General features: G+C 43.2%; 1 protein-coding gene across 1 annotated transcript in view; it reads left to right on the forward strand.

Annotated features, from left to right (window-relative positions):
• Positions 1-3,392: 3,392 nt before the first annotated feature.
• Positions 3,393-27,891, forward strand: part of tspan5a (tetraspanin 5a) — a 105,277-nt gene continuing 80,778 nt past the window's right edge. Inside the window, exon 1 of the mRNA XM_073042427.1 lies at positions 3,393-3,636. Within this exon, the coding sequence (XP_072898528.1) occupies positions 3,556-3,636 (81 nt within the window). The 5' untranslated portion in view covers positions 3,393-3,555. The remainder of the gene's footprint in view (positions 3,637-27,891) is intronic.

The following is a 27,891-nucleotide window of genomic DNA, read 5'->3' on the forward strand; positions in this document are numbered from 1 at the left end:
TTTTGCTTTTTTTCCCTCTTTTTTTTGTTCTTATTTAGTTTAGCGGGTTTTTTTCCTCATATAAATAAAACTTTCCAATTTTTTTTATGATCTGTTAAGAGGAGTTGTGGCTTTTTTTTATTATACTGTATATATAACAGCATAACATTATACCTATTTGATTTTGACAATATACACTTTTCTTTATTGCTGTTTATATGTCCTTTGCATTATCTGTTTCCTGAACTTCTCCTCTGATTTGTATATTGTTTTACTGGAAATCAATAGAAAGATTGAAAAATGAAATGAAATGAAATTGGGTTGTAGACCACCTAGGAGGAATTCAAGGTGCTGTTCCTCTAGTTTGCATTTAGCTTCATCCCCAGTAGTGGAGGAGTTGAAGGACAGGGAGGTCAGTGTTGGAAGGGGAACTAGAATGGCTAGCAGCAGAGAGATCCATAGGGAAATGGCAGTCAGAGTGCAGGTGATCGGTAAAGTGAATCCTGTGTTGATAATGAAGATTCGCTCTCACCATTTGTTCAGCACTTTTGAAACTTTGATCATTAATATTCCCTGATTTAAGGTGAAACAGTCATGAGCTTAAATACAACTAAGATTAAGGCCCCTATCTCAGCAAAACTTCACATTCTGCAAACATTAATAAATGACTTAGGAATTAACCAAACTGTTCACCAGGCTTCTGCAAAAGAATATTTAGAAACTGGGGCATGCCACAAGGGAACTTTACTCTTAAAGAAAACTTCCTTTTGGAGTATCATTACTTTTAAGAGTATTAATGAAAATCTAAAAATAAAACTGTAAAGATGAAAATCTGAAATTAAAATAGAAAACGCAAAAGGAGGCAAAATTTATGTCGTGTACCCAGGAGAGTCTTTGACATAGTGTGTAGATAACCAACAAAGGAAAGAGCATTATTGGACCTTATCTTGAGGGATGTAGCCAGTCAAGTCACTGGGAAGCATTTCAGTGATGGTGACTATAACTCAATATATTTCAAAGTGATTATTTAAAAGATGGGGATGAAAATGAATAGCGGTCTTAAACTGGGTAAATGCTAATTTTATTAAAATAAGACAGGACACGGCAAAGGTCAATTGGAAGCACTTTCTTGCAGATAAGTCTACATCTGCACAGTGAGAAGCATTCAAAGGAGAGATAGCAAGAGTTCCGGGCCAACAGGTCCTGGTAAAGGTGAATCCAAGGAGAAAAAAATACAGGAAGTTCTCACGATCGAAGGACATCAAGGGTTGGATAAAGAGAATAAAATAAGCATGTGGCAGGTATAGAAAACTAAATACCATTGAAGAGTATAAAAAGTAAGGAGACCTTAAAAATTAAATAAGAAGGCAAAGAAGGGTCACAAAATATCATTAGCAGACAAGTTGCCATCCTTGGACAACTCATTCAGTTGATTAATATCCCCATGTAATATTTGATAACTTTCTTCATTGTCCACTATACAACCTATTGAAATGTCATTTGCAGATTTACTAATCATGCTTTGTACTGTACATACATGTTCTGGATATCTATTGCCTATTTATTTGTTTAGTTATTCTTTCTTTTTGTATTAGCACATTTTGTTGTCTTTTGCACATTAGTTCTTTGTCTATCCTGTTGGCTGTGGTCTATCATTGACGTTAGTTTTTCTTGTATTTACTGTGAATGTCTGTAAGAAAATGAATCTCAGGTTTGTACATGGTGATATATATGTACTTTGATGAAAAATTTACTTTGAACATTGAGGTACAGGCCCATAGCTCCTCATACATTAACCCTTATTCTCAGAGTCCTCTCCAGTAACTTAACTACTAAAGGTGTTAGACCTACTGACCTATAGTTCTCAGATTTTTCTTTGAGCCCTTTGGGAATAAAGGAAGTAAAGGAATGCCATTTGCTATCATCCAGTCTCCTGACAGCTCACCTGTGGCTAATGATGAATCAAATCTTAGCCAAGATCCTGCAATTTCTTCTCTAGCCTCCCATAATGTTCTTGGATTTCAGTCAGGCCCTGGAGATTTGTCTACTTTCATATATTTTAAGACATCCAGCACCTTCTCAACTGTAATGCAGACTATCTCCAAGACCTCCCTATTGACTTTTCCTAGTTCTGAAGTCTTTACGTCTTCATCCACAGTAAAAAAACAAGAGAAATATTCATGAAGGACCTCGCCCATCTCCTGCAGCTCGACACAAAGGTCACCCCTTTGGCTTTGAGGGGCCCTTTTTTTCTCCTTAGTAACTCCCTTTCCCTTAATGTACTTATAAAGTCTCTTGACTTCCCGCAATCTTTTCTACCAAAGTTACCTCATGTCCCTTTTTGCCCTCGATTTATTTCTTTAATACATTGGTCCCATAGTGCTCAACCACTGGCACCTCTGTCACCATTACCCAAGGGTAGGTCGGAGGGGGGTCTCTATTTATTGCCAGGGAAACTTGAACGAACAAGTTCTGCTCCATCTAAGCCCTTAATAGTATGGCAGCCTATGTTTTGAAATGTAAAATCCTTCAACTAACCCTTTCTCCGACAGATGCTGCTCAATCCGCCGAGTTTCATCACCGAATTGTGTGTCGCTCCAGATCCCAGAATTTGCGGTCTCCGGACTCCTCGTTCCAATCCCCTCAATATCCTAACTTCTCTGCTCGTGACCGCAGAATAAAACTGCAGAGAGTCGTGGAGAAACGCAGAAAATGCTGGAGGAACTCAGCGGGTCAGGCGGTATCCACGGCGAGGAACAGTCAGTCAACATTTCGGGCCGACACACTTCAACAAGACCCTTCATCACGGCCCGAAACTGTTCATTCCTCTCCTGCCATGGATTCTGCTTGATCTGCTGAGTTCCTCCAGCATTTTGTGCGTGTTTCTCTGGATTTCCAACACCTGCAGAATCACTTGTGTTTAGAGAGCAGTCGGCACATCACGGAAAGCAGGCTCCGCTGCGTGGATTCTGCCGACACTTCGGTAAAGCAGCGATTGATAACACATTCTGTCTTCTCCCCCTCCCATCGGGCAGGAGATACAAACGCCTCACACCTCCAGGCTCAGGAATAGCTTCTATGCCGCTTTTGAACGCCTCCTTGCAAGATGGACTCTGAACATCACAATCTACCTCGTTATGACTTTATTCTGCATTCTGTTATTGTTTCCCCAGGTACTATCTCAGCGCACTGTTGCGATGAAATCAGAACAAAGTTTTTCACTGCCGCTCGCTACAAGTGACAATAAATAAACGAATTTGCCAATTTATCCCTTCGCCTTTCTCATTCCCCCACCCCGTTATTGCTCGCTCCATTCCCCCTCCTCTCATTCTCCCCCCACCCGCCTGCCTCTCCCTTTCAACCACGGTCTCTATCAATCTATCCCCATCCAGTGTTTGCTTCCAGCTCCCTCCCCCGGAAGTCCCGCCTTTGCTTATCCCGGAGATCCCGGGCTTTCCTGAGTCCTGCTCGCTCGCTCCCGGGGCAGTGGGCGCCGGAGATCGCTGACAAATCGTGCGGTACATCGCTCCTCTCCGCTACATTGTGTCAAGTTGCCGCCTTCATGAGCAACCCAAGATGTCAGGGAAACATTACAAAGGGCCTGAAGTCAGCTGCTGCATCAAGTACTTCATCTTCGGCTTCAACATTATATTCTGGGTGAGTGGTAGATCGCAACAGTGCTTGTATCTTGCAGCAACAGAGGGAAGTCTTTATGGTGTTGGGACGCTGGAGAGATGAACGGGTAGAGGCTAGGAAACACTGGAACTGACAGCAAAATTTACAGCAATTGTTCAGAGACGGAGAGAGGACAAGAGAGTCTTTGTGTATTTGTGTGTGTGTGGTGAGGAGAGAGAGGAACTCCGGGGCCTGGGAGTGAACAGAGACGGTTAGTCGCGTTGGCAGTTTTGCATGTAAAGAAAGTTAAGTTCTTTTTAAATTACCGTAATTTATCAGCTGACCCTCTACTGAATGTTAAAAGTGATTTTTAAAATCAATTACCACCATCGAGAACGCATACGGTGTTAGCCCACGCCACATTTTAGAAAGTCTGATCACCTGGCTGTACTTTCTACTCCCAGCTTATAGGCAGAGCACCAGTGGTGAGGACCAAAAAGGTATGGTCAAGGGAGGTGGAGGAGCTCTTACAGGTGAGCTTTAAGTCGGTGGACTGGACAATGTTCAGAGATTCATCTTCCAAATGAATATGCCACAGTTGTCACCGACTTCTTGTGTGGATGAGTGTGTGCCTTGTAGAACCTATAGACGAACCCAAATCAAAAGCCCTGGATGAACCAGGAGATTGGTAGTCTGCTGGGAGCTAGAATAGTGGTATTCAAAACCAGTGATCTAGAACTGTACAAGAAGTCCAGGTATGACTTATGAAAGGCTATCTCGAGTGAAAAAACAATTCTGATTGAGGTGAGACAGAATTGGATACACGTCAGCTCTGGCAGGGCTTGCAGGCCATTACCTCCTACAAAGAGAAACCTAACATCAGGAATGCCAGTGATGCTTCACTCCCCGCGGAGATCAGTGCCTTTTATGCACACTTTGAAAGGGAGAATAAAACGACATCTCTGCAAATCCGAGCAGCATCTTGCGACCCTGCAATCTCTGTCTTGGAAGTCGATGTCGGAGCATCTTTCAAGAGAGTGAACCCTTGCAAGGTGTCACGTCCTGATGAAGTGTCTCTGAAAACCTTTGCCAACCAACTGGTTGCAGTGTTCAAGGACATCTTCAAATTTTCAGTGCTGCAGTTGGAGGTTTCTACCTGCTTCAAAAGGGCAATAAAACGAGCAGGGTGAGCTGCCTCAACAACTGTCACCCATTGGCACTTGCCTCTACTCTGATGAAGTGCTTTGAGAGGTTGGCTATGACTAGAATCAACTCCTGCTTAAGCAAGGACCTGGATCTGCTGCAATTTGCCTATCGTCGCAGTAGGTCTACTGCGGGTGCAATCTCACTGGCACTTCACTTGGATCACTTGGACAATAGTGATACCTATGTCAGGCTGCTGTTTGTTGACTACAGCTCAGCATACGACACAATCATACCCTCTAATCAGCAAGCTCCAAAACTTGGTCCTCTGTTCCTCCCTCTTACTACTGGATCCTTGACTTCTTCAGCAGGAGACCACAGTCTGTGTGGGTCAGAAATAACATCACTTCCTCGCTGACAACCAACATAGACTGGCACAACTCAAAAGATGCACGCTTAGCCCACTGCTCCTCTCTCTGTACACCAATGACTGTGTGGCTTAGCCCACTGCTCCTCTCTCTGTACACCAATGACTGTGTGGCTTAGCCCACTGCTCCACTCTCTGTACACCAATGACTGTGTGGCTTAGCCCACTGCTCCTCTCTCTGTACACCAATGACTGTGTGGCTTAGCCCACTGCTCCTCTCTCTGTACACCAATGACTGTGTGGCTTAGCCCACTGCTCCTCTCTCTGTACACCAATGACTGTGTGGCTTAGCCCACTGCTCCTCTCTCTGTACACCAATGACTGTGTGGCTTAGCCCACTGCTCCTCTCTCTGTACACCAATGACTGTGTGGCTTAGCCCACTGCTCCTCTCTCTGTACACCAATGACTGTGTGGCTTAGCCCACTGCTCCACTCTCTGTACACCAATGACTGTGTGGCTTAGCCCACTGCTCCTCTCTCTGTACACCAGTGACTGTGTGGCTTAGCCCACTGCTCCTCTCTCTGTACACCAATGACTGTGTGGCTTAGCCCACTGCTCCTCTCTCTGTACACCAATGACTGTGTGGCTTAGCCCACTGCTCCTCTCTCTGTACACCAATGACTGTGTGGCTTAGCCCACTGCTCCTCTCTCTGTACACCAATGACTGTGTGGCTTAGCCCACTGCTCCACTCTCTGTACACCAATGACTGTGTGGCTTAGCCCACTGCTCCTCTCTCTGTACACCAATGACTGTGTGGCTTAGCCCACTGCTCCTCTCTCTGTACACCAATGACTGTGTGGCTTAGCCCACTGCTCCTCTCTCTGTACACCAATGACTGTGTGGCTTAGCCCACTGCTCCTCTCTCTGTACACCAATGACTGTGTGGCTTAGCCCACTGCTCCTCTCTCTGTACACCAATGACTGTGTGGCTTAGCCCACTGCTCCTCTCTCTGTACACCAATGACTGTGTGGCTTAGCCTACTGCTCCACTCTCTGTACACCAATGACTGTGTGGCTTAGCCCACTGCTCCACTCTCTGTACACCAATGACTGTGTGGCTTAGCCCACTGCTCCTCTCTCTGTACACCAATGACTGTGTGGCTTAGCCCACTGCTCCACTCTCTGTACACCAATGACTGTGTGGCTTAGCCCACTGCTCCTCTCTCTGTACACCAATGACTGTGTGGCTTAGCCCACTGCTCCACTCTCTGTACACCAATGACTGTGTGGCTTAGCCCACTGCTCCTCTCTCTGTACACCAATGACTGTGTGGCTTAGCCCACTGCTCCTCTCTCTGTACACCAATGACTGTGTGGCTTAGCCCACTGCTCCTCTCTCTCTACACCAATGACTGTGTGGCTAGCCACAGCTCAGATGACATCTATAATAGGTACATTTAATGTCAGAGAAATGTATACAATAAACATCCTGAAATTCTTTTTATTCGCAAACATCCATGAAAACAGAGGAGTGCCCCAAAGAATAATGACAGCTAAATGTTAGAACCCCAGAGCACCCCCAGCTCCCCCACCCACGCACAAGCAACAGCAAAGCTATGACCCCCCCACCAGCGAAAAAAGCAACAGCACCCCAGACCGAGCACTGAAGCGTGCAGCAAAACATCAATAAAGACACAGACTTGCAGTACCCCCCAAGACGACTCGTTCACCCAGTATTCGACATACCACAGGCTCTCTCTCTCTCTCTCTCTCTCTCTCTCTCTCTCTCTCTCTCTCTCTCTCTCTCTCTCTCTCTCTCTCTCTCTCTCTCTCTCTCTCTCTCTCTCTCTCTCTCTCTCTCTCTCTCTCTCTCTCCCCTCTCTCTCTCTCTCCCCTCTCTCTCTCTCTCTCCCCTCTCTCTCTCTCTCCCCTCTCTCCCCTCTCCCTCCCTCTCTCCCCTCTCCCTCCCTCTCCCTCCCCGTTTCACAGCAAGAGGGGAGACATAACAAAACAACTTGCTGATTTATGGTGTTAAAAGCCTACTGCATTGCTTCTTTGGAGCCTTGTGCCCAAAGAATTCGGGTCTCTGGGCACGCAGTCAGCAGCCAGCTCACTGCTTTTGATCTTCCATCTCCCACGACACACCAGCTTTCTGCGGTGGTGCCAACCTGTCGTCTGCCTGCTTCCAGAGCCACAAATTCCCGGAACCCTGAAGGTGTGCTTGTCTTCTAGGCCGCATTATCAAATAGTAGCCAGTCTCCCTGAGAGTGAGTCCCCTTTCAGCAATAGGTTTGCTGGAAGAACTTCAGATGGTGATGAGGAGGCATACAGGAGTGAGGCAGATCAGCTGGTTGAGTGGTGTCACAACAACAACCTTGCACTTAATGTCAGCATGATTGTTGACTTCAGGAAGGGGAAGTTGAGGAAACAAACACCAGTCCTGATCGAGGGATCAGAAGTGGAAAACGTGAGCAGATTCAAGTTCCTGGGTGTCAACATTCCTGAGGATTTTTCCTGAGCTCAACGTATTGAGCAATTACAAGAAGGCATGACAGCAACTATATTTCATTAGGAGTTTGAGGAGAATTGGTATGTTACATAGAACACTTGCAATTTTCTGCAGAAGTACCATGGAGAGCATTGTAACTTGTTGCATCACAGTTTGGTATAGAGGGGCACTGCACAGGATTGGAAAAAGCTGCTGAAAATTATAAACACAGCCAGCTCCATCATGGGCACCAGTCTCCCCAGCATCGGGGACACCTTCAAAAGGCGATGCCTCAAAAAGGCGGCATCCATCATTAAGGACCCCCGTCACCCAGGACATGCCCTCTTCTTATTGCTACCTTCAAAGAGGAGGTACAGAAGCTTGAAGGCACACACTCATCATTTTAGAAACAGCTTCTTCCCCTCTGCTATCAAATTTCTGAATGGACAGTGAGTCCTTGAACACATCCTCAGTATCTCTTCTTCCCCTCTATTTTCGCAATACTATTTAACTTTGTGTGTGTGTGTTTGTGTGTGTATAAGTACATATACTTATTGCAATTTATATTTTTATTATTTATATTGCAATGTACTGCTGTAAAACGACACATTTCACAACAATGCTATGCCGGTGATATTAAACTTGAATTCTGATACTTTTGCGGACTCTGAAATAAAACTAATCTGTAGTTTACCCATACTGTCTTGTACTTTTATATTAATTATGTGTGGTCAAACTCTATATCTTAACAGGAATTAATTCAGTGATAATCTAAAAGATAAATAATTTGTTGATATTATTTAGAATGATATAATTTATAATCATTCAATTATTTAGAAGATGGAGATTAGGTGGCAGTGTTTCCTGTTTGATGTGTCATTCTGAATGTGGGTGGCGGAGTGTGATTAACTAACGCAGAACTAAGTGGGTCTGATAGCACTCTTCTGAGAGCTGTTAATAAGTGACTGGGCTGAATGACCTATATCACCTTATAAGCTTGTCTGATCCCTTTAAACCTGTCTTTATAAATATGTCTGTGTGTCCACTTTTCCTGTGATGCTACTTTCTACAAGCCAGGTCGGGAGCTATAAGGAATCTAGTGTGTGTGGTTGTGTGTGTGTAGCTCTGAAGGCCAAAAACGTGAATGTTTCCTGGAATGAACGTGTTGATTTTATTATGGTTATTATTCTATTATGGATTTATTGAATATGGGCATAAGAAAATGAATCTCAAGGTTGTTTTTGGTAACATACTTAAACTTTGATATGGAGTAAGAGTCATTTTCCTTTTGACGCCTCAGTTACAAGTTTCTACAAGAATAAATGGGATATTCCTGGAAAGCTTGATCTGATTTTCAGCTGTAGGGGGTGGCTATAAGTGTTATAGTAGAGATGAGAATTGGCCTGTCAGTTTACAGTGCCTGAAAAAGTATTCAACCCCCACAACTAGTTTCACACTTTACTGTCCCATTCTCTAAATTTAATCTATATCAAAGTAAGATTTTTGAGCTAATCTATAGAACATGGTTTATCATGTCAAATAAAAAGTAAATTCCAAAACCTGTCAACAATCTACTAAAAATTAAAAACCAAAATTATGAGGCTGAAAACGTATTCATCCCTGTTGTAATTACTGTACTGCACTAATTTTCCTCAGGTTCAATACTGTATATTACCTCACTAATTCACTCAATTTATTGATGTAGAAAATTGGAGGATCACCTACTTTTGATGTCTTCATAAGAATAAACACCACCCTCTCTGTAAGATCCAAAAGAATGGTAGGTTTTCAACAGGCCAAACTAAAATGAAGATAAAAGAGCATTCAAGTCAAGTCAAGGAAATGGTAATAGGGAAACAAAAATCTGGGGAAGGGCACATGAACATCTCAGAGGTACTGAACGTACCTCAGAGCTCAGTGCAATCCATCGTGAAACAGTTGAAAAAGTATTTAGCCACAGCCACAATACTTAGGTCAGGCCGTCCCTTTAAACATAGTCACTGGAGAAGAATGGTACCTGTAAGAGAAGCTACTGTGATGCCAACAATCATTCTGAGTGAGCAGCAGAAGTCAGTGGCTGCAACTGGAGATGAAGTTCACGGCACCACAATCTCTAAGGCCTTGCACAAAAAGGATATTTATGGAAAAGTAGCAAGGAAGAAGCTCTGGCTTAAAAAAAACATACCCTTGCCTGTACACACTTGGAAAAGGTACTGTGAATATGTGGAAATAAGTCTTGTGGTCAGATGAGACTAAAGTGGAACTTTTTTACCTCAACACTAAGGGGAACATCTGGCGTAAATCTAATACTGTGCATCAGCCAGTTAACAGCATCCCTACCGTAAACTATGGTGGAGATAGCATGATGCTATGGGGACTCTTTTCAGCAGCAGGGATGGGAAATCTGATCAGGATTGATGGGAAGATGAATACAGAGAGATCCTAGTTTTAAAAAGCTGCTAATCTCTGCCAGGAAAATTAAACTAGGAGGTTAGTTGTCTTTCAGCTGGATAATGGCCCAAAGCACACTGCCAGAGCAACCATTGAGTGGCTTCAAATGAAGAAAATTGATGTCCTTGAGTGGCCCTGTCAGAGTCTTGACCTTAACCTGATCGATCATCTCTGGCAAGACTTCAAGAGTGCCCCACCACTCCCCAAATAAGCTGGCACAACTTGAGCAATTTTGCGAAGAGGAATGGGCAAATCTTGCTCCATCACGTTGTGCAAAGACTTATCCAAAAAGACAACTTGCTGTAATAGCTGCGAGAGGTGGTTCAACTTAGTGCTGGGCAAAGGAGAATGAATACTTTTGAGCTGCTGACACTCCAGGTTTTGAATTTTTAGTTTTTCATACATTACAATTTTCCCTGTTTTTTGGGTTCTACTGTGAAAAGTGGAGTATGTGATTCACAAATAAAATTCTCAGTTAAATTGATCAAAGTCCCTGGTTGAAATACTCACGTGAACAAAAGTTTGGGGGCTGAATACTTTCTCAAAGAGCTCTGTTATAAATTATTGGTGGTTTGGATGCAAGATTATGGCTTATTGCAGCTCTTTGAGAAATGCAAATAAGGATTAGGGCTGGAATTAGAATTCACTCAGACGGGAGAATGAGTTGAATTGAAACAATTGATGCTGTGCACTAAACTGTTCCCCAATGTGTGTGAAGGCATTTGTTATGTACTGCAGGTGTAAGTGAACAAAATAAATGTAGGAATACTGGAAGCACTCAGGTCAGGTGTTTCTGCAGAGACTGAAGAACAGTTGACGTTTCAGGTCATAGACTCTGTGGCTGCTCCATTTTCCACAGATGCTGCCTGACCTGTGCTTTGCTTTTATTCCAGACCCTTCTAATCTCTAAATTGTTTTTAATCACTTACTGCAAGTGAAGAAATACGACTGTATCTTAAAAAGGACAAGTATCTTCAGGGTAGAACTGTTAAAAGAAGAATTGATTGGCTGGTTCTTTGGAAGATCGAGGGTATACCAGTAGCGATTCATTAAGATACTGAAAGATGTTTGATCGGTTAGGCATGAGGAAAATTCTTCCACATCTCAGGGCACTTGATCCTTCCTAGACTGTCCTGTTCTTTGGAGACAGAAGAGACTGCAGATGCTGAAACCTGGAGCAAGAAACAAGTTGGTGGAGGAACTCAGTGGGCAACCAGGACCTGTGAAAGGAAATGGACAGTCAGCATTTCAGATGGAGGCCTTCATCTGGACCAAAATGTCAACAGTTTATTTCCCTCCACGGATGATGCTGGACTTGCTGAGTTCCTTTGCATCTTGTCCATTGTACTGGTCTATGCTCTATATTCTATATGCCGGTATCAGCAATCACAAACAAATCTTTTATGGGGAAGCAGGAGAGTGTTGTGAATGTGAGGTTCACTCCCACTCGGAGGGGTTGAGGAAATGCTGTTAAGGATAATATGGATGAACAGATGAGGGGAAAAAGGAATGAAGGGATCAAATATTTGGAAGATAAGTAGGGTTGGAGTATGCTTGAACTAAAAATATCAGCACAGACCACTTGGATTAACTACTTGTACTGTGTAAACAAATTCCTATGTTCATCAAGGATTCCTAGAATCCAGAATACTATCCATTGAAGTTTGTTATGTGTCACTGGAGTTCAGGTTTGAACTCTGGGCTAATGATTCATCTCCCCTCCTTCCAGCATAAATAAGCTTGGAGTTCAGGATATTGATCATTCCAGTTAATATTTACAAAAATGTTGCCAGGCATTGGAGTGTTATTTTATGCAGATATATGTTATTGTGTTCTGACAGAATACTTGAAGCAGTATTCATTTTGTGAAATGGTTTTGGAATGTCACAGTGATTTCTTAACATCATAAAGGTGGTTGGATTAGGCACCCTGTGACTCCACCTCACCAAATACTGACGCAAAAATGTTGAAAAGAAAGTTGATGGCATTTATTGCAGTAATTTAGAATTCAAAATGGTGTCAGTCTGATTGCTGATGTCTGTGTTGTCAAGAGGGTGTCCAATATCATGGTGAAATGCGGTTCATTTCCTGCAGTTCAGTGAGATGATCCAGCACCAGCGTGTAACACTTAACCTGTGAGAATATGTCTCAGGTGTGATTGTCACCACTGCTGAAACATTTGCCATCAGGGGCTGCCTGGCGCTTGAGGCTGTGGGAGGGAACTAGTTCCATTTTATGAATGGGCCCATTGTTAAGTTTACTTGGGAAGAGGAGCAGCTGAGATTGTTTTACTCAAGACTAGAGAAGTTTGTGGAGTCTCTAATATGTTGCAGGTGATAGGGCTGTGATAGTGAAAAGAATTTGTTCAGATGCAACACGAGGGCACGTGTTTAAGATGTGTCCTGAAGCTACTGGAACATTCCCTGGGTTCCCTTTCCCTTTAACGATGATGCTGTATGTCTTCTGCCACCTCACAAGGAATGTGCCATGGAATGCTTCCCTTGCTCTAGCAGCACGTGGAGTTCAACGCCATCCTGGACGATGTTTGATCGCGGCTCCATTCACCCTTTGAAGTCAGGCCCTCCTCTTTGGGATCACTGTGACTGCAGCATGAACCACCTGAAAATGCATCACAGCACTGGCCTGCAGCATCTCCCATTATTGATAACTGGTTTACTTCTGTCTCACATACCTAGAGTGAAGAGCTTCATTGGCATACCATCCTGACAGATTATTCAATACTTAAACACGTCAAGTTAATGCAAAAGGGGAAAGGACAATGACAATGCAGAATATAGTGTTACAGTGAAAGTGCAGTTCAGGTGAACAAATAAAGTTCATGGGCCCTGATGAGATAGGCTGGGAGATCAAGAGTTAATCATACAAGGGGCCCATTCAGGTGTCTGATAACAGCAGGGTAAAGGCTGCCCTGGAGTCTGGTGGTGTGTGTTCGCCAGCATTTATATCTGCTCGATGGGAGAGGGGAGAAGAGAGAATCACTTCCACCGCCCAGTAAGAATGGCTCGCATTTATATAGAATCTTATATTGATTTGGGTCAATAAATGCATTACAGCCAATAATCAGAGAAAAAGGGCTACCATCTTCGTGCACAGTTACATCCCACAGGCAGACGTGAGGTAACGGACCAGATAATCTTCCTTCAGTTAACTGAATGTTAAACTTAAACCCAGAAATAACTTCCCAACATTTCTTTAAATTCATGGGTGGACATTGATAAGGTGGATGGCCACAGATTTTTCCCCAGGGTAGGGAGTTTGTAACCAGAGGACACGGGTTTAAGGTGAGACATGAAAGATTTAAAGAGGATCTGATGGGCAACGTTTTCACACAAAGGATGGTGCGTATATGGAATGAGCTGCCAGAGGAAGTAGTAGAGGCGGGTATAATTACAACATTTAAAAGGCATTTGGAGAGGTACGTGGATGGGAAGGGCTTTGAGGGATATAAGCCAAATGCAGACATATGGGAGCAATTCAGTTAGGCATCTTGGTTGGTATGGACTAGTTAAACATAAGAGCCTGTTTACCATGCTGTACGTCTCTGACCTTGTTTTTACATCTTATCCTCAAGAACAATGATGACAACCAGCACTTGCAGGTTCTCTAACAATCCCCACAACACCCTGACTTGGAAATTATCCCTATTCCTTCATCACTGCGTCTAAATCCTGGAGTTTCCTCCCGGACAACAGTATAGGAGCATTTTCAACTGAAGGATTGCATTGATTCACAAAGGTAGCTCTCCACTATCTTCTCAATAGGGACTGAATAATAAACTTAGATCCCTGAAAATGAATAAAGGAAGCATTGCAGAATAGCACGGGCTGTGGAAATGTTGAAGAAGCCATTAGCCAAACCATGACTGGAGTATTTCTCTGATAATAAAAGACAAGTAGCGATGCATTTATCAGAGGAGACACTTCATTGTAAACTACTGATCCTTCAGCAGTTCAGTATGTGGCCAGCACTGGAATGGGAGGAGCAGTCTGACAGACTCAAGTACTTAAGATGCCACTGAGGTTGCGGCTCAGGCTTGGATCTAGAGGACTGCGTACGGGTGTGCGTGGGTAAGTGAGAGGGAGGAACGGGGCTTGCTTCACTGTTTTTTTTGCTTGGTACATTCTGTATTGTTGTGCCAAGCATTGTGGGCATGCTGTGTTGGCATTGGAAGGTATAATGGCACTTGCAGGCTGCCCTCTCCACATCCTTGTTGGCTGTTAACATAAATGACACATTTCGCTGTATGTTTTGATGTACATGTGATCAAGAAATGGATCTGACTATGAGGGAGTCAGGGAGAGAGGATGAGGATTGTAGCTTTATGAACTTCTGGTAAGGCCCCATCTGGTGCATGGGATTAAATTTTGGTTAGCCCATTCTAGGAAGGATGTGGAGGCTTTGGAGAGGGTGCAGAAGAGGTTTACCAGTCTGTGATATAAGGAGAGGTCAGATAAACCAGGGTTGTTTATCTGACCTCTGGAGTGGTGGAGGTTTAGGAGGGACCTCCTAGAAGTTTATAAAAAATTTTGAGAGGCAGAGATGGAGTAGACAGCCAATATCTTCTTCCCAGGGTAGAAATATCAAATATTAGAGGACATGCATTTAAGGTGAGAGAGGAGAAGTTCAAAGGAGGTGTTTACGTTGTTTGTATTTTACACGGAGAGTGGTGGGTGTCTGAAACGCACTTCCAGGGGCGGTGCTGGAGGCAGACATAATAGAGGCATTTAAAAGGCTCCTAAATAGGTCCATAAGTATAGAGAGAATGGCGATTCAGGGACCATATACAGGCAGAAAGTATTAGTGTAATTAGGCATCAGGAGTTTAATTAGTTTGCACAACATGTGGGCCAAAGGGCCTTCCTGTGTTGTCATAGAGCATACAGGTCAGTATACAGCCCATGATGTTTCCTGACCTTTTACCTTACTCCAAGATCTATTTGATGTTTTCCTCCCAATTGGCTTTCCGTTTTCTTTCATCCATGTGCCTATCTCGGAGTCTGTTAAATGTCCTTAATATATTTTCCTCTACCACCACACTTCGTAGCATGTTCCACATACCCACCTATCTTTGTTTATAAAAAAAACAAAAAATCCACCAGCATTTTGTGTGTGTTGTCTACACATCGTGTTATATGATTTTTAATTTGTCCTCCTTGGGAACAGCCTTTCTCCTCTGATCTCTCATTAACAAGGCATTTTCGCCCACGGAACTGCTGTTCACTGGATTTTTTTTGTGTGTGTTTTTCTTACCATTTTCTGTAAACTCTCAAGACTGTTGTGCATGAAAATCCCAGGAGATAGCAGTTGCTGAGATGCCCTGGCACCAACAATCATTTCACGGTCAAAGTTACGTACTGATGTTTGACCATGTCTGCACATGTTTTCATGCACTGAGTTGCTGCCACATGGTTGGCTGATTATGTACTTGCATTGATGAACTGGTGTCCCTAATAAAGTGGCTACTGAGTGTGTATTGGAAGTCAAAGAGGGAATTTCAGAACTTGGAGCCCAAGCAGGAGTTAGTAATGCTCTGGCTGCTCTGGTCTCTTTGCACTAAAGTGGACCTGTTTTTGTTCAAATTGCGTTTTTCCTCTTGTAAAAAATTGTGCATCATTTATATTTAATGCATGTTTTTTTCTTATGAATATTGCTTAGATGATGCTATGTGCCTGTTGCAAATAAGCTCTCATTGCGCCCGTGCGTATTTCAGTAAACTCCACTTTGACTTTAATCATGAGGGCCACTTCTCAAAATTCAGGACAAATTTGAGAAGAAATTTCTTCACCCGGAGAATGGTGAATGTTTGAGATTCTCCCCACAGGCAGGCTGTGGAGGATCAGATGCTGAGCGTATTCGAGATGGAAGTCGAAGAGTTTTTGGACATTAGAGATATCAAAATATATTGGGTTTGTACAGTAAAGGATTGGCCTTGAGGTTTAGGTTCCTGGGGTGCATATACCTCGGGGAGGGACTGGATCTGATGAGGATAAAGAAGTAGTGGGAAAACGAGGATAGGAATTTTAAGCTTCCTGTTATCCCATATTTGACTGTAAATGTGGGAGGCATTGGGGTTTCAGACAGCTCGCTTGTTACTGACTCAGCCCAGCACTGCCTTGTATGCAGCATAAGGATGGATTCAGGGTCTGGTAGTAGTTTGCAAGTGCATTGTGCTCTTGCATTAATGAGGATATTAGCAAAGCAAGCATGTACTCATTAACATTGGATTCAAGTCTGTGCCACTCTGTGGTGCCCTGCTGACTGGAACAACAACCTCTGCAGCAGTGGGAATTCAAATTCTGATTTAACTGTGAGGCTGGATAACAGGATACCAGTTGCACAATCTGCATCAGCAGCCCTGACCCTGTATGAGGTTGCAATCACTACTGCAGCTTGAGGACACGCATAAATAACACTGGTGCAGATGTTAAGTCAGAGCAGAAGAGGAGGTAGGCCATTTGGCTCCTTCAGCCTGTCAGTAGGTGCACAATCGTTTGCTTCAGCCTCTCTCTCAATGTCGCAAAAACAAAGGAGCTGGTTGTGGATTACAGGAGGAATGGAGACGGGCTAACCCCAGTGGCTATCAATGGATTTGGGGTTGAGAGGGTAAACAGCTTTAAGTTCCTCGGCATCCACATCACCAAGGACCTCACGTGGTCTGTACACTGCAACTGTGTGGTGAAAAAGGCACAACAGCACCTCTTTCACCTCAGACGGTTGAGGGAGTTTTGTATGGGCCCCCAACAGCTCACAGAGATTCTTAAAATGTATTCAACCTTTCTCCATAACTCAGGACCTTGATTCCCAGCAACGTCCTTGTGAATTTTCTCTGTACCCTTTCAATCTTATTGATATCTTTCCTATAGGTAGGTAAGCACACAATACTCCAAATTTGGTCCCACCAGTACCCTGTTCAACTTCAACGTAACATCCCAACTCCTGTACTCAGTACTTTGATTTAAAAAGGCCATTGTGCCAAAAGCTCTCTTTGTGACCCTATCTTCCTGTGACGCCACTTTCAAATAATTATGGACCTGTATTCCCAGATCCCTCTGTTCTACCACTCTCCTCAGTGCTCGACAGTTCACTTAATGTCCTACCCTAGTTTGTCCTCCCAAAGCGCAACACCTCACACTTGTCTGCACTAAATTTCATTTGTCATATTTCAGCCCATTTTTCCAGCTGGCCCAGCTCCTACTGCAAGCTCTGATAGCCTTCCTCGCTGTCCAGTACACCCCCAGTCTTGATGTCATGCACGAATATGCTGATCTAGTTTACAACATTATCATCCATATCATTGATGTAAATGACAAACAACAATGAAACCAGCACCACTTCCTTTGGCACGATGCTTATCACAGGCCTGCAGTCAGAGAGGCAACTATCTACTACCACTCCCTGGCTTCTTCCACGAAACCAATATCGAATCCAATTTACTGTCTCATCTTGAATGGCAAGTGACTGAACCTTCTTGACTAACTCCTTAGTGGAACTTTGTCAGAGTCTAATATTGGAAAAATTCCCTTTGTTCCATCTGCTCTGCTAGTTTTTTCAACTTGTTTTTCTACTCAGTTCCAAGAAACCTGAAATGTTAACAGACTCTCTTTTCACAGCCTGACCTGCTAAATGATTCTCTGTTTTTTTTAAAATTTCATATTTATAGCATTTACTTTTGTTTTTAATTCTTCCTTCACTGTTGAAAAGACAAAGCCTATAATTTCTCAGGCTTAGAATGACTGGGGATCCAATCGAACTTTGAGGCTGATGGGAGGATGTTTTCCCAGGCTGAAATCTCGCGAACCAGGAGTTACTATTGCAGAACAAAGGGCAAATCAGTTAGGACTGAGATGAGAAGGTATTTCTTCAATCAGTGGAGGCCTGTCTGTCTTAAGACCATGAGACCATAAAGTATAGGAGCAGAAGTAGGCCATTCAGCCCATCAAGTCTGCTCCACCATTCAATCATGGGCTGATCCAATTCTTCCAGTCATCCCCACTTCTCTGGCTTCTCCCCATACCCTTTGATGCCCTGGCTAAACAGGAACCTATTTATCTCTGCCTTAAGTGCACCTAATGACTTAGCCTCCACAGCCGCTCGTGACAACAAATTCCACAGATTTACTACCCTCTGACTAAAGTAATTTCTCCGCATCTCTGTTCTGAATTGACGTCCTTCAATCCTGAAGTCGTGCCCTCTTGTCCTGGACTCCCCTACCATGGGAAATAACTTTGTCGTATCTAATGCAAACATGAGGAAATCTGCATCTAATCTGTTCAAGCCTTTTAACATTCTGAATGTTTCTATGAGATACCCTGTCATTCTGCTGAAAGCTAGGGAATACAGCCCAAGAGCTGCCAAATGTTCCTCGTACAGTAAATCTTTTCATTCCTGGAATTATTCTCATGAATCTGTTCTGAACCCTTTCCAATGTCACTATATCCTTTCGAAAATAAGGAGCCCAAAACTGCACTCAGTTCTCCAAGTGTGGTCTCTCAAGTGCCTTATAGAGCCTCAACATCACATCTCTGCTCTTATATTCTATACCTCTAGAAATGAATGCCAACATTACATTCACCTTCTTCACCACTGGCTTAACCTGGAGGTTAACCTTTAGGGTATCCTGCACAAGGACTCCCAAGTCCCTTTGCATCTCTGCATTTTGAATTCTCCCCCCATCTAAATAATAGTCGGCCTGTTTATTTCTTCCACCAAAGTGCATGACTATACACTTTCCTACATTGTATTTCATTTGCCACTTCACCCCTGTGGAACTCCACTGGTAACTGGCAGCCAACCAGAATAGGATCCCTTTATTCCTACTCTCTGTTTTCTGCCGATCAGCCTATGCTCCACCCATGTTAGTAGCTTCTCTGTAGTTCCGTGGGCTCTTATCTTGCTAAGCAGCCTCATGTGCAGCACCTTGTCAAAGGCCTTCTGAAAATCCAATACACCTACTGCATCTCCTTTGTCTACCCTGCTTGTAATTTCCTCAAAAAACTGCAGTAGGTTAGTCAGGCAGGATTTTCCTTTCATGAAACCATGCTGGCTTTGGCCTATCTTGTCATGTGCCTCCCAGTACTGCATCATCTCATCCCTAACAATCGATTCCAACAACTTCCCAACCACTGATGTCAGGCTACCAGGTCTATAGTTTCCTCTCTGCTGCCTCCCACCCTTCTTAAGTAGTGGAGTAACATTTGCAATTTTCCAGTCATCTGGCACAATGCCAGAATCTATCAATTCTTGAAAGATCAATATAATGCCAGAGTCTATTGATTCTTGAAAGATCTCCTTTTTTCTAATCTGTCATTGAGTCAGTCAAGGGCATCACATGGGCCTACTAACCTATTAGAACTTCTGTATGCTGTGACCTCTGTCAGGACCTGTCCTGTTCCCCTGGAAACCCTGTTTTCCTGTACTCCTTGATTTGTTCAATTGGAATAATCCATCTTTGTGATCCGTTACCTGACATCAGGTAGAATGTACAAGTGCCCCAGGACTTGCACCACCAGTTTTTTCTTGATACTTTCTTCACTGTTGAATAGACTGAGCCTATAATTTCTCAGGCTTAGAATGACCGAGGATACTTTTGAACTTTGAGGCTGACGTGGGAGGATGTTTTCCCAGGACGGTTACCATCAGACTCTTGAACAGAAGTGGGTAGCCACATTCATTTAAGAACTGTTTTAAGGACTCTGTTATATTGTTATTTCATGCATGTTATTTATCGCTATTTATTTATTCTTCATTTGCACAGTTTGTTTACAGCTAACAGTTCCTGATTTTTACTGTTTACCATTACTGTTCTATAGATTTGCTAAGTATGACTGTAGAAAAGTTTCTCAGGGTGTCCCTGAGGTTTGGCAGGAGGTGGTATTCAGGCAGCACAGGACCCGGGGCAGCACGGTAGTGTATTGTTTTTTTCAATGCTCTGTAGTACCAACAGTTGGAAGATTGGGGATCAGTTCCTGCTGCTGCCTCTAAGGAGCTTGTACAGTATGTTCTTCCTGTGACCACGTAGATTTCCTCCGGGTGCTTCAGTTTGCTCCCATTCCAGAAGACTTGCGGGCCAGCGTTGGTAAATTGTGGGCATGCTACTTTGGCTCTGGAAGCGTGACAACACCTGCGGGCTGCCCCCAGCACTTCCTCGGACTTTGTTGGTTGTTGGTGCAAGCAGTGCATTTCACTGTGTGTTTCGATGTACATGTGACAAATAAAGCTAATCTTTAATTTTCACAAGAGTAGTTGGTTATCTATGATGCATTACATACACTGTCATGTACTAACGCAGGGGTGGGGGGGGCGGAGGGGATCATTTCAGGAGCTCACTGGAAAGTAAATGGTTGCTAGGGAAACCCGGCATATTGAATGTGGCCACATTGAGAATTTGGTTCCTAACAGAGTTATTTTCACTTCATTGAGTAGGTGATGGTAAATATTTCTAATTAATAAAGGCCTTGATGCCTCCAGATCTCATCGTCTTTGTTGCTATGACAATGAATTGCTAGGTCAGGTAAATATTTTTTTTCTGGAGGATTTCCTCTTTTCTATCCCGCAACTGGTGATCTTTGCTTGTGGTGCTGTGGACTGAATGGAGATTGGCTTGTAGTCAGATTCAGGAAGTATGTGGATAGTCCATTCATCCTCGAGCCAGTGTCCTCGAGCACAGCAAAGGCCCTTTGGCCCACTGTGTCTGTGCTGAACACAATGCACAATTAAAGGGGACAAATTAAAGGGGACAATTAAATGCACAAATAAGAGGGGACTCTCTGCCTGCAGATGCCTCTCGTAATCTTAAAAACATCTTCCAGGACTCCCATCGCTCCCTGACACTGCAGAGAAAACCCAAGTTTGCCCAACCTCTTTTTAGACTATACTCTAATCCAGGCCACATCGTGGTCAATTACTTTTGCACCCTTTCCAAAACGTCCACATCCTTCCTGTAATGGGGTAACCAGAATTTCACACAATACTCCAAGTGTGGCCTAACCAAAGTTTTATACAGCTGTAATATGACTTCCCAACATTTACACTCCGCTCGCTGATTATTGAAGGCAAGCATATTGTACCCTGTTTCTCCAACCTACGTACTAGAGTGGCCACTTGGACCCCCAGATCTCTCAGTATTTCAGAGTTGTTAAAGATCCTGACATTAACTGTATGCTTTGCCCTTACATTGGACCTGCTGTAAACTAAAGTGGGAAAGGCATCTTGGAACAGCACCATCTATACGTTCCCTTCCAATGTGTGCTTTATCCTGACTCGGAAATGTATTGCCGTTCCTTTATCATCACTGGGTCTAAATCCTGGGACATCTTCCCCGTAGCATTGCGGGAGCACCTTCACCAGGAGGACTGCAGTGGTTTAGGGAGGCGGCAACCCCAGCTTCTCAAATGTGACAGTGGTAAACCTTGTCAGTGGTCCCCGATACCCTGCGATTGAATGAAACAAAAATCTGACCAGGGAGCGGAGCTTAACTGAACTAAGCTGTGCTGAACCCGAAGCCCAGTTAAACGGACTCTCTCTGCCTGCATGTGATCCATATCCCTCCATGTTCACATGTCTTAAATGCCACTGTCCAATCTGCTTCTACTATTAACCCCAGCAGCCCTTTCCAGGCACCCAGTGCTCTCTGTGTATATAAAAGCAATATTACCTGCACAACTTTCCTCCTTTCACCTTAAATACGTGTCCTCTCATATTTGACCCCACTACTCTGGGGAAAGGACTCTGACTGGCTACTTTATCGATGCCTCTCATAATCTTAAACACATCTCTCAGGTCACCCCTCACCCTCTGAAGTTGCAGAGTAAGCAATGTTCAACCTCTTTTTAATACTCGTACTCTAATTTGATCTGACGCCCGCCCATATTCTCTCCAGTGAAACATAGAAACCAGAAGTAGGATGACGAGTAGACCGTTTGGCACTTTGAGGCTCCTCTGCCTTTCATTGTGATTGTAGGTGATTGTTTGTCTTGGTCCCATTTTTCATCTCCACGCTATACCCTCGATGCCTCTTTGTGTTTGATCTGTTGCCAACCTCTTGACTCTGGCCGTTACTTAACTGTTAGCCTGCTGTACCCTAAACATGTGCAAGTGCATCACGAGATGCTGGAGGAATTCACCGTATTAGGTAGCAGTGATGGAAGGAACTGGACAGTTGACATTCCTCCACAGATACCGCCTGACTGGCTGATTTTCTCCAGCGTCTTGTTTGTTGCTGACGGTTCCAGTATCTGCAGTCTCTTGTGGCTCCATGTACAAATGCAGGATGTTTTTATCGTTGGGTCAAGCTTTTCCATTCCTTCTCCTGGTGCTCGTGCACACCGTCTGTTCCTCCTCTCTGATCTACGTGGGGACCTTCACCTTGTCAACCACATGCTCGTACCTCCACATTATGTTGCACAATGAGCCTTTAGCCTCACCTGGAAGCTGAATGAGAACGTGATGAGCCATTGTCGGGGAAAATCTACAGCCAAAATCTCTTGTTCAGGTTCTGTCAGGGCGAAGAGGTGGGGGATAGGAGGTGAGTGTCTGGACAAAGGGAGAGGCATAAAAATGTTTTTGAGCAAGCTGCAGCAAGATTGCCAAATGCTGTAACTGAATACTTTTGGGAGTTTAGGATGATGTGTAACTCACTCAGATAATCTGACATAGTTCCCTGTTGTTTGAAAGAATAGCCTTTGGGTGTGATGCAGATTTGTTTTGTCTCTTCAGAGTGAAGAAGAGCATTGGACTGTATAAAAAGATGGATTAACTTTCTGTCTTGGAGACCCGTAATAGTGGTTTAGGACAATTAATGTACTATATTGCACCGTGATAAATGTAGTGTGGTGCACACACACAATGGTGAGTCATCATGATTCAAAGAGAGCCCTTGGGGAATTGGATTCATTTCAACCACTTGACCAGCTTTATCTGAAGTGCCTTGGAGAGCCTTACAGAGAGAGATATTGTAGATTCTGTGCCAGCAAAACTTCCTGGTTTTGCACCTTCTGCGGAGTGAGATGTCGCTAAAAAATGTAATTTATTGTCATAATGCACTATATTTGTATGCGCAGGTGGCATTTAGCAGCAGCACCTTGGCACGTAACATCATAAAAGCAAAATTCACAAGAAAATCAGTCCAATTTAGAAGCACTGTAACCAGTTCGAGCACTTTGCACTAAAATGGAACTTTCTTTTTGTTTTTATTGTTATTTCAAAAATGGTGTTTAATTTTTGTTCACTAGTTAACAATAAACTCAACTTTGACAAAGCCTAAATTAAGCTTAAATTTGTCATACAGCTGTACACAATTAAACAAAAAATTAAGTTTGTTGTTCTAATTATGTTTTTTTCCCTCAAGCAAGAACAACAAAATGAAATTCCATTGTAATGCAAAGTGGTTAAGCGATCAAGGTGTTGCCATACTGAGTTAGTGATTAGAAAACTTCTAGTTCAAATCTGATTATGACTCAAAGTGTGTAATCCGTATTGACATTCCTGGCAATGATGCACTTGAATAAATAATTGGCTTCACTTTCTTGAGAAAGGAAAGTCAGTGTAAGGGTTTATTATTGTCATATATACAGTGAAAAGGTTTTGTTTGACTGACATCATTTCATTACAACAGTACATTGAGGTGCTAGAGAAGGAAAATAATAACAATGCAGAATGTAGTGTTTACATTTACAGAAAATGAAGTGCAGGTAGACAATAAGGTGCAAGGACAATGCTGAGGTAGATGGAGAAATACCACATCATCTTTATTGTGTTCTGTACTCTTATAAAATTGGGATAGAAACATGCTGACGTTTATTTTGAGACTTGCTTTGTGAATATTTTTCCTCTGCTCCCTTCTATTCTTTCCTTCAAGAATCAGTGTGCTCAAGTATAAAATGAATATCCAACCTCATAGAGTCATAGGTACAACATGGAAGCAGACCATTTGGCCCACCAAGACCATGCTTACCATCGACTAACCCATTTGCATTAAATCCTACTCTAATGTTACTTTCTATCAGCTTCTCTCCTTAAACCAGGGAGCCTAGTACAATGGAGCACTAACTGGTTGGTACTTGCAGAGCGAATATTGATTTCTTTTATTTGCCTCTTTCTTTATAAAGTTTTGGAATAAAGTCAGGCATGAAAAATTGGGTATTCCTTGATACAAAGGTGATGAAAAAGGCATACTGCGTGCTTGCCTTCATGAGTTAAGGAGCTGAATATAAAAGTTGGGAAGTTACATTACAGTTGTATAAAACTTGGTTAGGCCACATTTGGGAGTATTGTGGGCAGTTCTGGTCACCAGATTACAGGAAGGATATGCAGGCTTTGGAAAGGATGCAGAGGTAGTTCACTAGGATGCACTCTGGATCGGAGGGTACGATTTATGAGCAGAAGTTGGACGTGCTTAGATTGTTCTGTCTGGATGATTGGAGGCTGAGGGGAGAGGCATAGATAATAGACAACAGACAGTAGGTGCAGGAGTAGGCCATTCAGCCCTTCTAGCCAGCACTGCCATTCACTGTGATCATGGCTGATCATACACAATCAGTACCCTGTTCCTGCCCGCTCCCTATATCCCTTGACCCCGCTGTCTATAAGAGCTCTATCTAACTCTCTTTTGAATGCATCCAGAGACTTGGCCTCCACTGCCTTCTGGGGCAGAGCATTCCACATATCCACCACTCTCTGGGTGAAAAAGTTTTTCTGCATCTCTGTTCTAAATGGCCTTCCCCTTATTCTTAAACTGTGGCCTCCAGTTCTGGACTCACCCATCAGTGGGAACATGCTTCCTGCCTCCAGCATGTCCAATCCCTTAATAATCTTATATGTTTCAATCAGATCCCCTCGCATCCTTCTAAATTCCAGTGTATACAAGCCCAGTTGCTCCAATCTTTTAACATGACAGTCCTGCCATTCCAGGAATTAACCTTGTGAACCTATGCTGCGCTCCCTCAATAGCAAGAATGTCCTTCCTCAAATTTGGAGACCAAAACTGCACACAATACTCCAGGTGGGGTCTCACCAGGGCCCTCTACGGCTGCAGAAGGACCTCTTTACTCCTATACTCAATTCCTCTTGTTATAAAAGCCAGCATGCCATTAGCTTTCTTCACTGCCTGCTGTACCTGCATGCTTGCTTTCATTAACTGATGTACAAGAACACCTAGATCTCGTTGTACTTCCCCTTTTCCTAACTTGACTCCATTTAGATAGTACTCTGCCTTCCTGTTCTTGCCACCAAAGTGGATAACCTCACATTTATCCACATTAAACTGCATCTGCCATACATTTGCCCACTCACCCAACCCGTCCAAGTCACCCTGCATTCTCATAACATCCTCTTGATATTTCACACTGCCACCCAGCTTTGTGTCATCGGCAAATTTGCTTATGTTACTTTTAATCCCTTTATCTAAATCATTAATGTATATTGTAAACAGCTGTGGTCCCAGCACCGAACCTTGCGGTACCCCACTGGTCACAGCCTGCCATTCCGAAAGGGACCCGTTAATCGCTACTCTTTGTTTCCTGTCAGCCAGCCAATTTTCAATCCATGTCAGTACTCTGTCCCCAATACCATGTGCCCTAATTTTGCGCACTAATCTCCTATGTGGGACTTTATCAAAAGCTTTCTGGAAGTCCAGGTACACTGCATCCACTGGCTCTCCCTTGTCCATTTTCATAGTTACATCCTCAAAAAAACTCCAGAAGATTAGTCAAGCATGATTTTCCCTTCATAAATCCATGCTGACTCAGACTGATCCTTCTACTGCTATCCAAATGTGTCATAATTTCCTCTTTTATAATTGACTCCAGCATCTTTCCCACCACTGACGTCAGGCTAACCGGTCTATAATTCCCTGTTTTCTCTCTCCCTCCTTTCTTGAAAAGTGGGACAACATTAGCCACCCTCCAATCAGCAGGAACTGTTCCTGAATCTATAGAACATTGGAAAATGATTACCAATGCGTCCACGATTTCTAGAGCCACCTCTTTAAGTACCCTGGGATGCAGACCATCAGGTCCCGGGGACTTATTAGCCTTCAGACTCAACAGTCTATCCAACACCGTTTCTTGCCAAATATAAATTTCCTTCAGTTCATCCTTTACCCTAGTTCCTTTGGCCACTATTACATCTGGGAGGTTGTTTGTGTCTTCCCTAGTGAAGACAGATCCAAAGTACCTATTCAACTCATCTGCCATTTCCTTGTTCCCCATAATAAATTCACCCGTTTCTGTCTTCAATGGCCCAATTTTGGTCTTAACTATTTTTTTGCTATTCACATACCTAAAGAAGCTTTTACTATCCTCCTTTATATTCTTGGCTAGATGGAAGAGATCACCAGTGCGTGGGTGAAAATGTCAAATCATAGAGGGCATAGTTTTAATGGAGAGGCAGAAAGTTTATAGATTTATTAGGGAAAATTTCTTTTATATAGACAGTGGCAGGTGCCTGGAACAGCCTGGGGCAGTTGTGAAAACAGATTCAATGATTGAACCATGAACAGGCAGGGAATGGAGAGACAGAGACAATGTGCAAACAGATGGGATTAATTGTATGGCATCATGGTTGGCACAGACATCATCAGGGGCTGAAGAGCCTGTATCTGTGTTGTATTGTTCCAGGTTCTATGCAGAGGGAAGTGTTTTCCCACTAACTGTGTGTAGAAATGCAGAGCTGAATTCCTGAGTATTTTCTTGGGAACTGTATTTCCCAGAATTAGACTCCTAGCCTTAAGTCATATGATCCTTGCAAATCCAAGCAAGGTCCATATGTTTCTGATTTGACCAGCCAGCTGGGGCTGTAGATTCTTTTCCTGCCAAGAATTGAGAATGGAGCAAGTGGAAAGTTAATTTGCAGAGGTTGACAAATCATGCATAATCATAATCTCAATTCTCTCAGCATTGAACCATGAAATGGGATGTTTAAAACATGTGCTAATGAAATATTCAACCCAGGCACAAAGATTACTGAAGATTCAAAGATGAAATGAGCTAGTTCCAATAAGATGCTGACTGACAGGCTGAGTATTTTCAGAGTTTAGTGCAAAGGAGATGTGACATTTGAGAGGATGGTGCAGAGCGAGGATTATACTGTGAAAGGCATGGCCTGCTGGAAGAAATGGTAAACTGGTGCCACCTTTCAGACCGATGTGAATGATCCTATTGCAAAGAAAAGAGAGGCACTTCGGCTAAAAGTGATGCTTCAATCTGCACCTTGTTTGTCATGTTGTAATCTCAAAGTTGGTCGTGGCAGTTTGTTGTATGTCATGATCCCTGTGTTGCTTTGAAGTTCAAAGTCGAGTTTATTGTCAAAAGCACAAGCGCGTGTATGCATGTAATGAAAAACTTACTTGCAGAACCGTCAAGGGTACATAGCATCAGATAAACAGCTCTCACAAGGTAAACATAAATTCAGCAAACATTATACACAATTTTTACAAGAAAATAAAACCAGAATGAAGAAAAATAAAGTTAATTTTAGTGCAAAATGATCTAAGTGGCTATTGTGTTGCTAAATTGGAGTGATTTGAATTAGGCCACTTGATTCAAGAACCAAATGGTTGAAAGGAAGTAGCTGCTCTTGAATGTGGTAGTTTGGGACTTCAGTCTTCTGTACCTTGTACCTCCTGTCTGATGATAGTCATGTGAAGATGATGGCTGGGCAGGGGATCTTTGATTATGGATGTTTCTTCGAGGCGTTGCCTCCTGTTGCTGGGGAGAGATGTGTGCATGATGTATTAGACTGAGTTTACACAACTGTGCAGCTTCTCACATCCTACATGTTCAAATTACCAAACTAGTCCATGATACAACCAGCTGGGATACTTCCAACAGGG

Source organism: Hemitrygon akajei, chromosome 4, assembly GCF_048418815.1.
Source record: "Hemitrygon akajei chromosome 4, sHemAka1.3, whole genome shotgun sequence".
Classification (NCBI taxonomy): Eukaryota; Metazoa; Chordata; class Chondrichthyes; order Myliobatiformes; family Dasyatidae; genus Hemitrygon; species Hemitrygon akajei.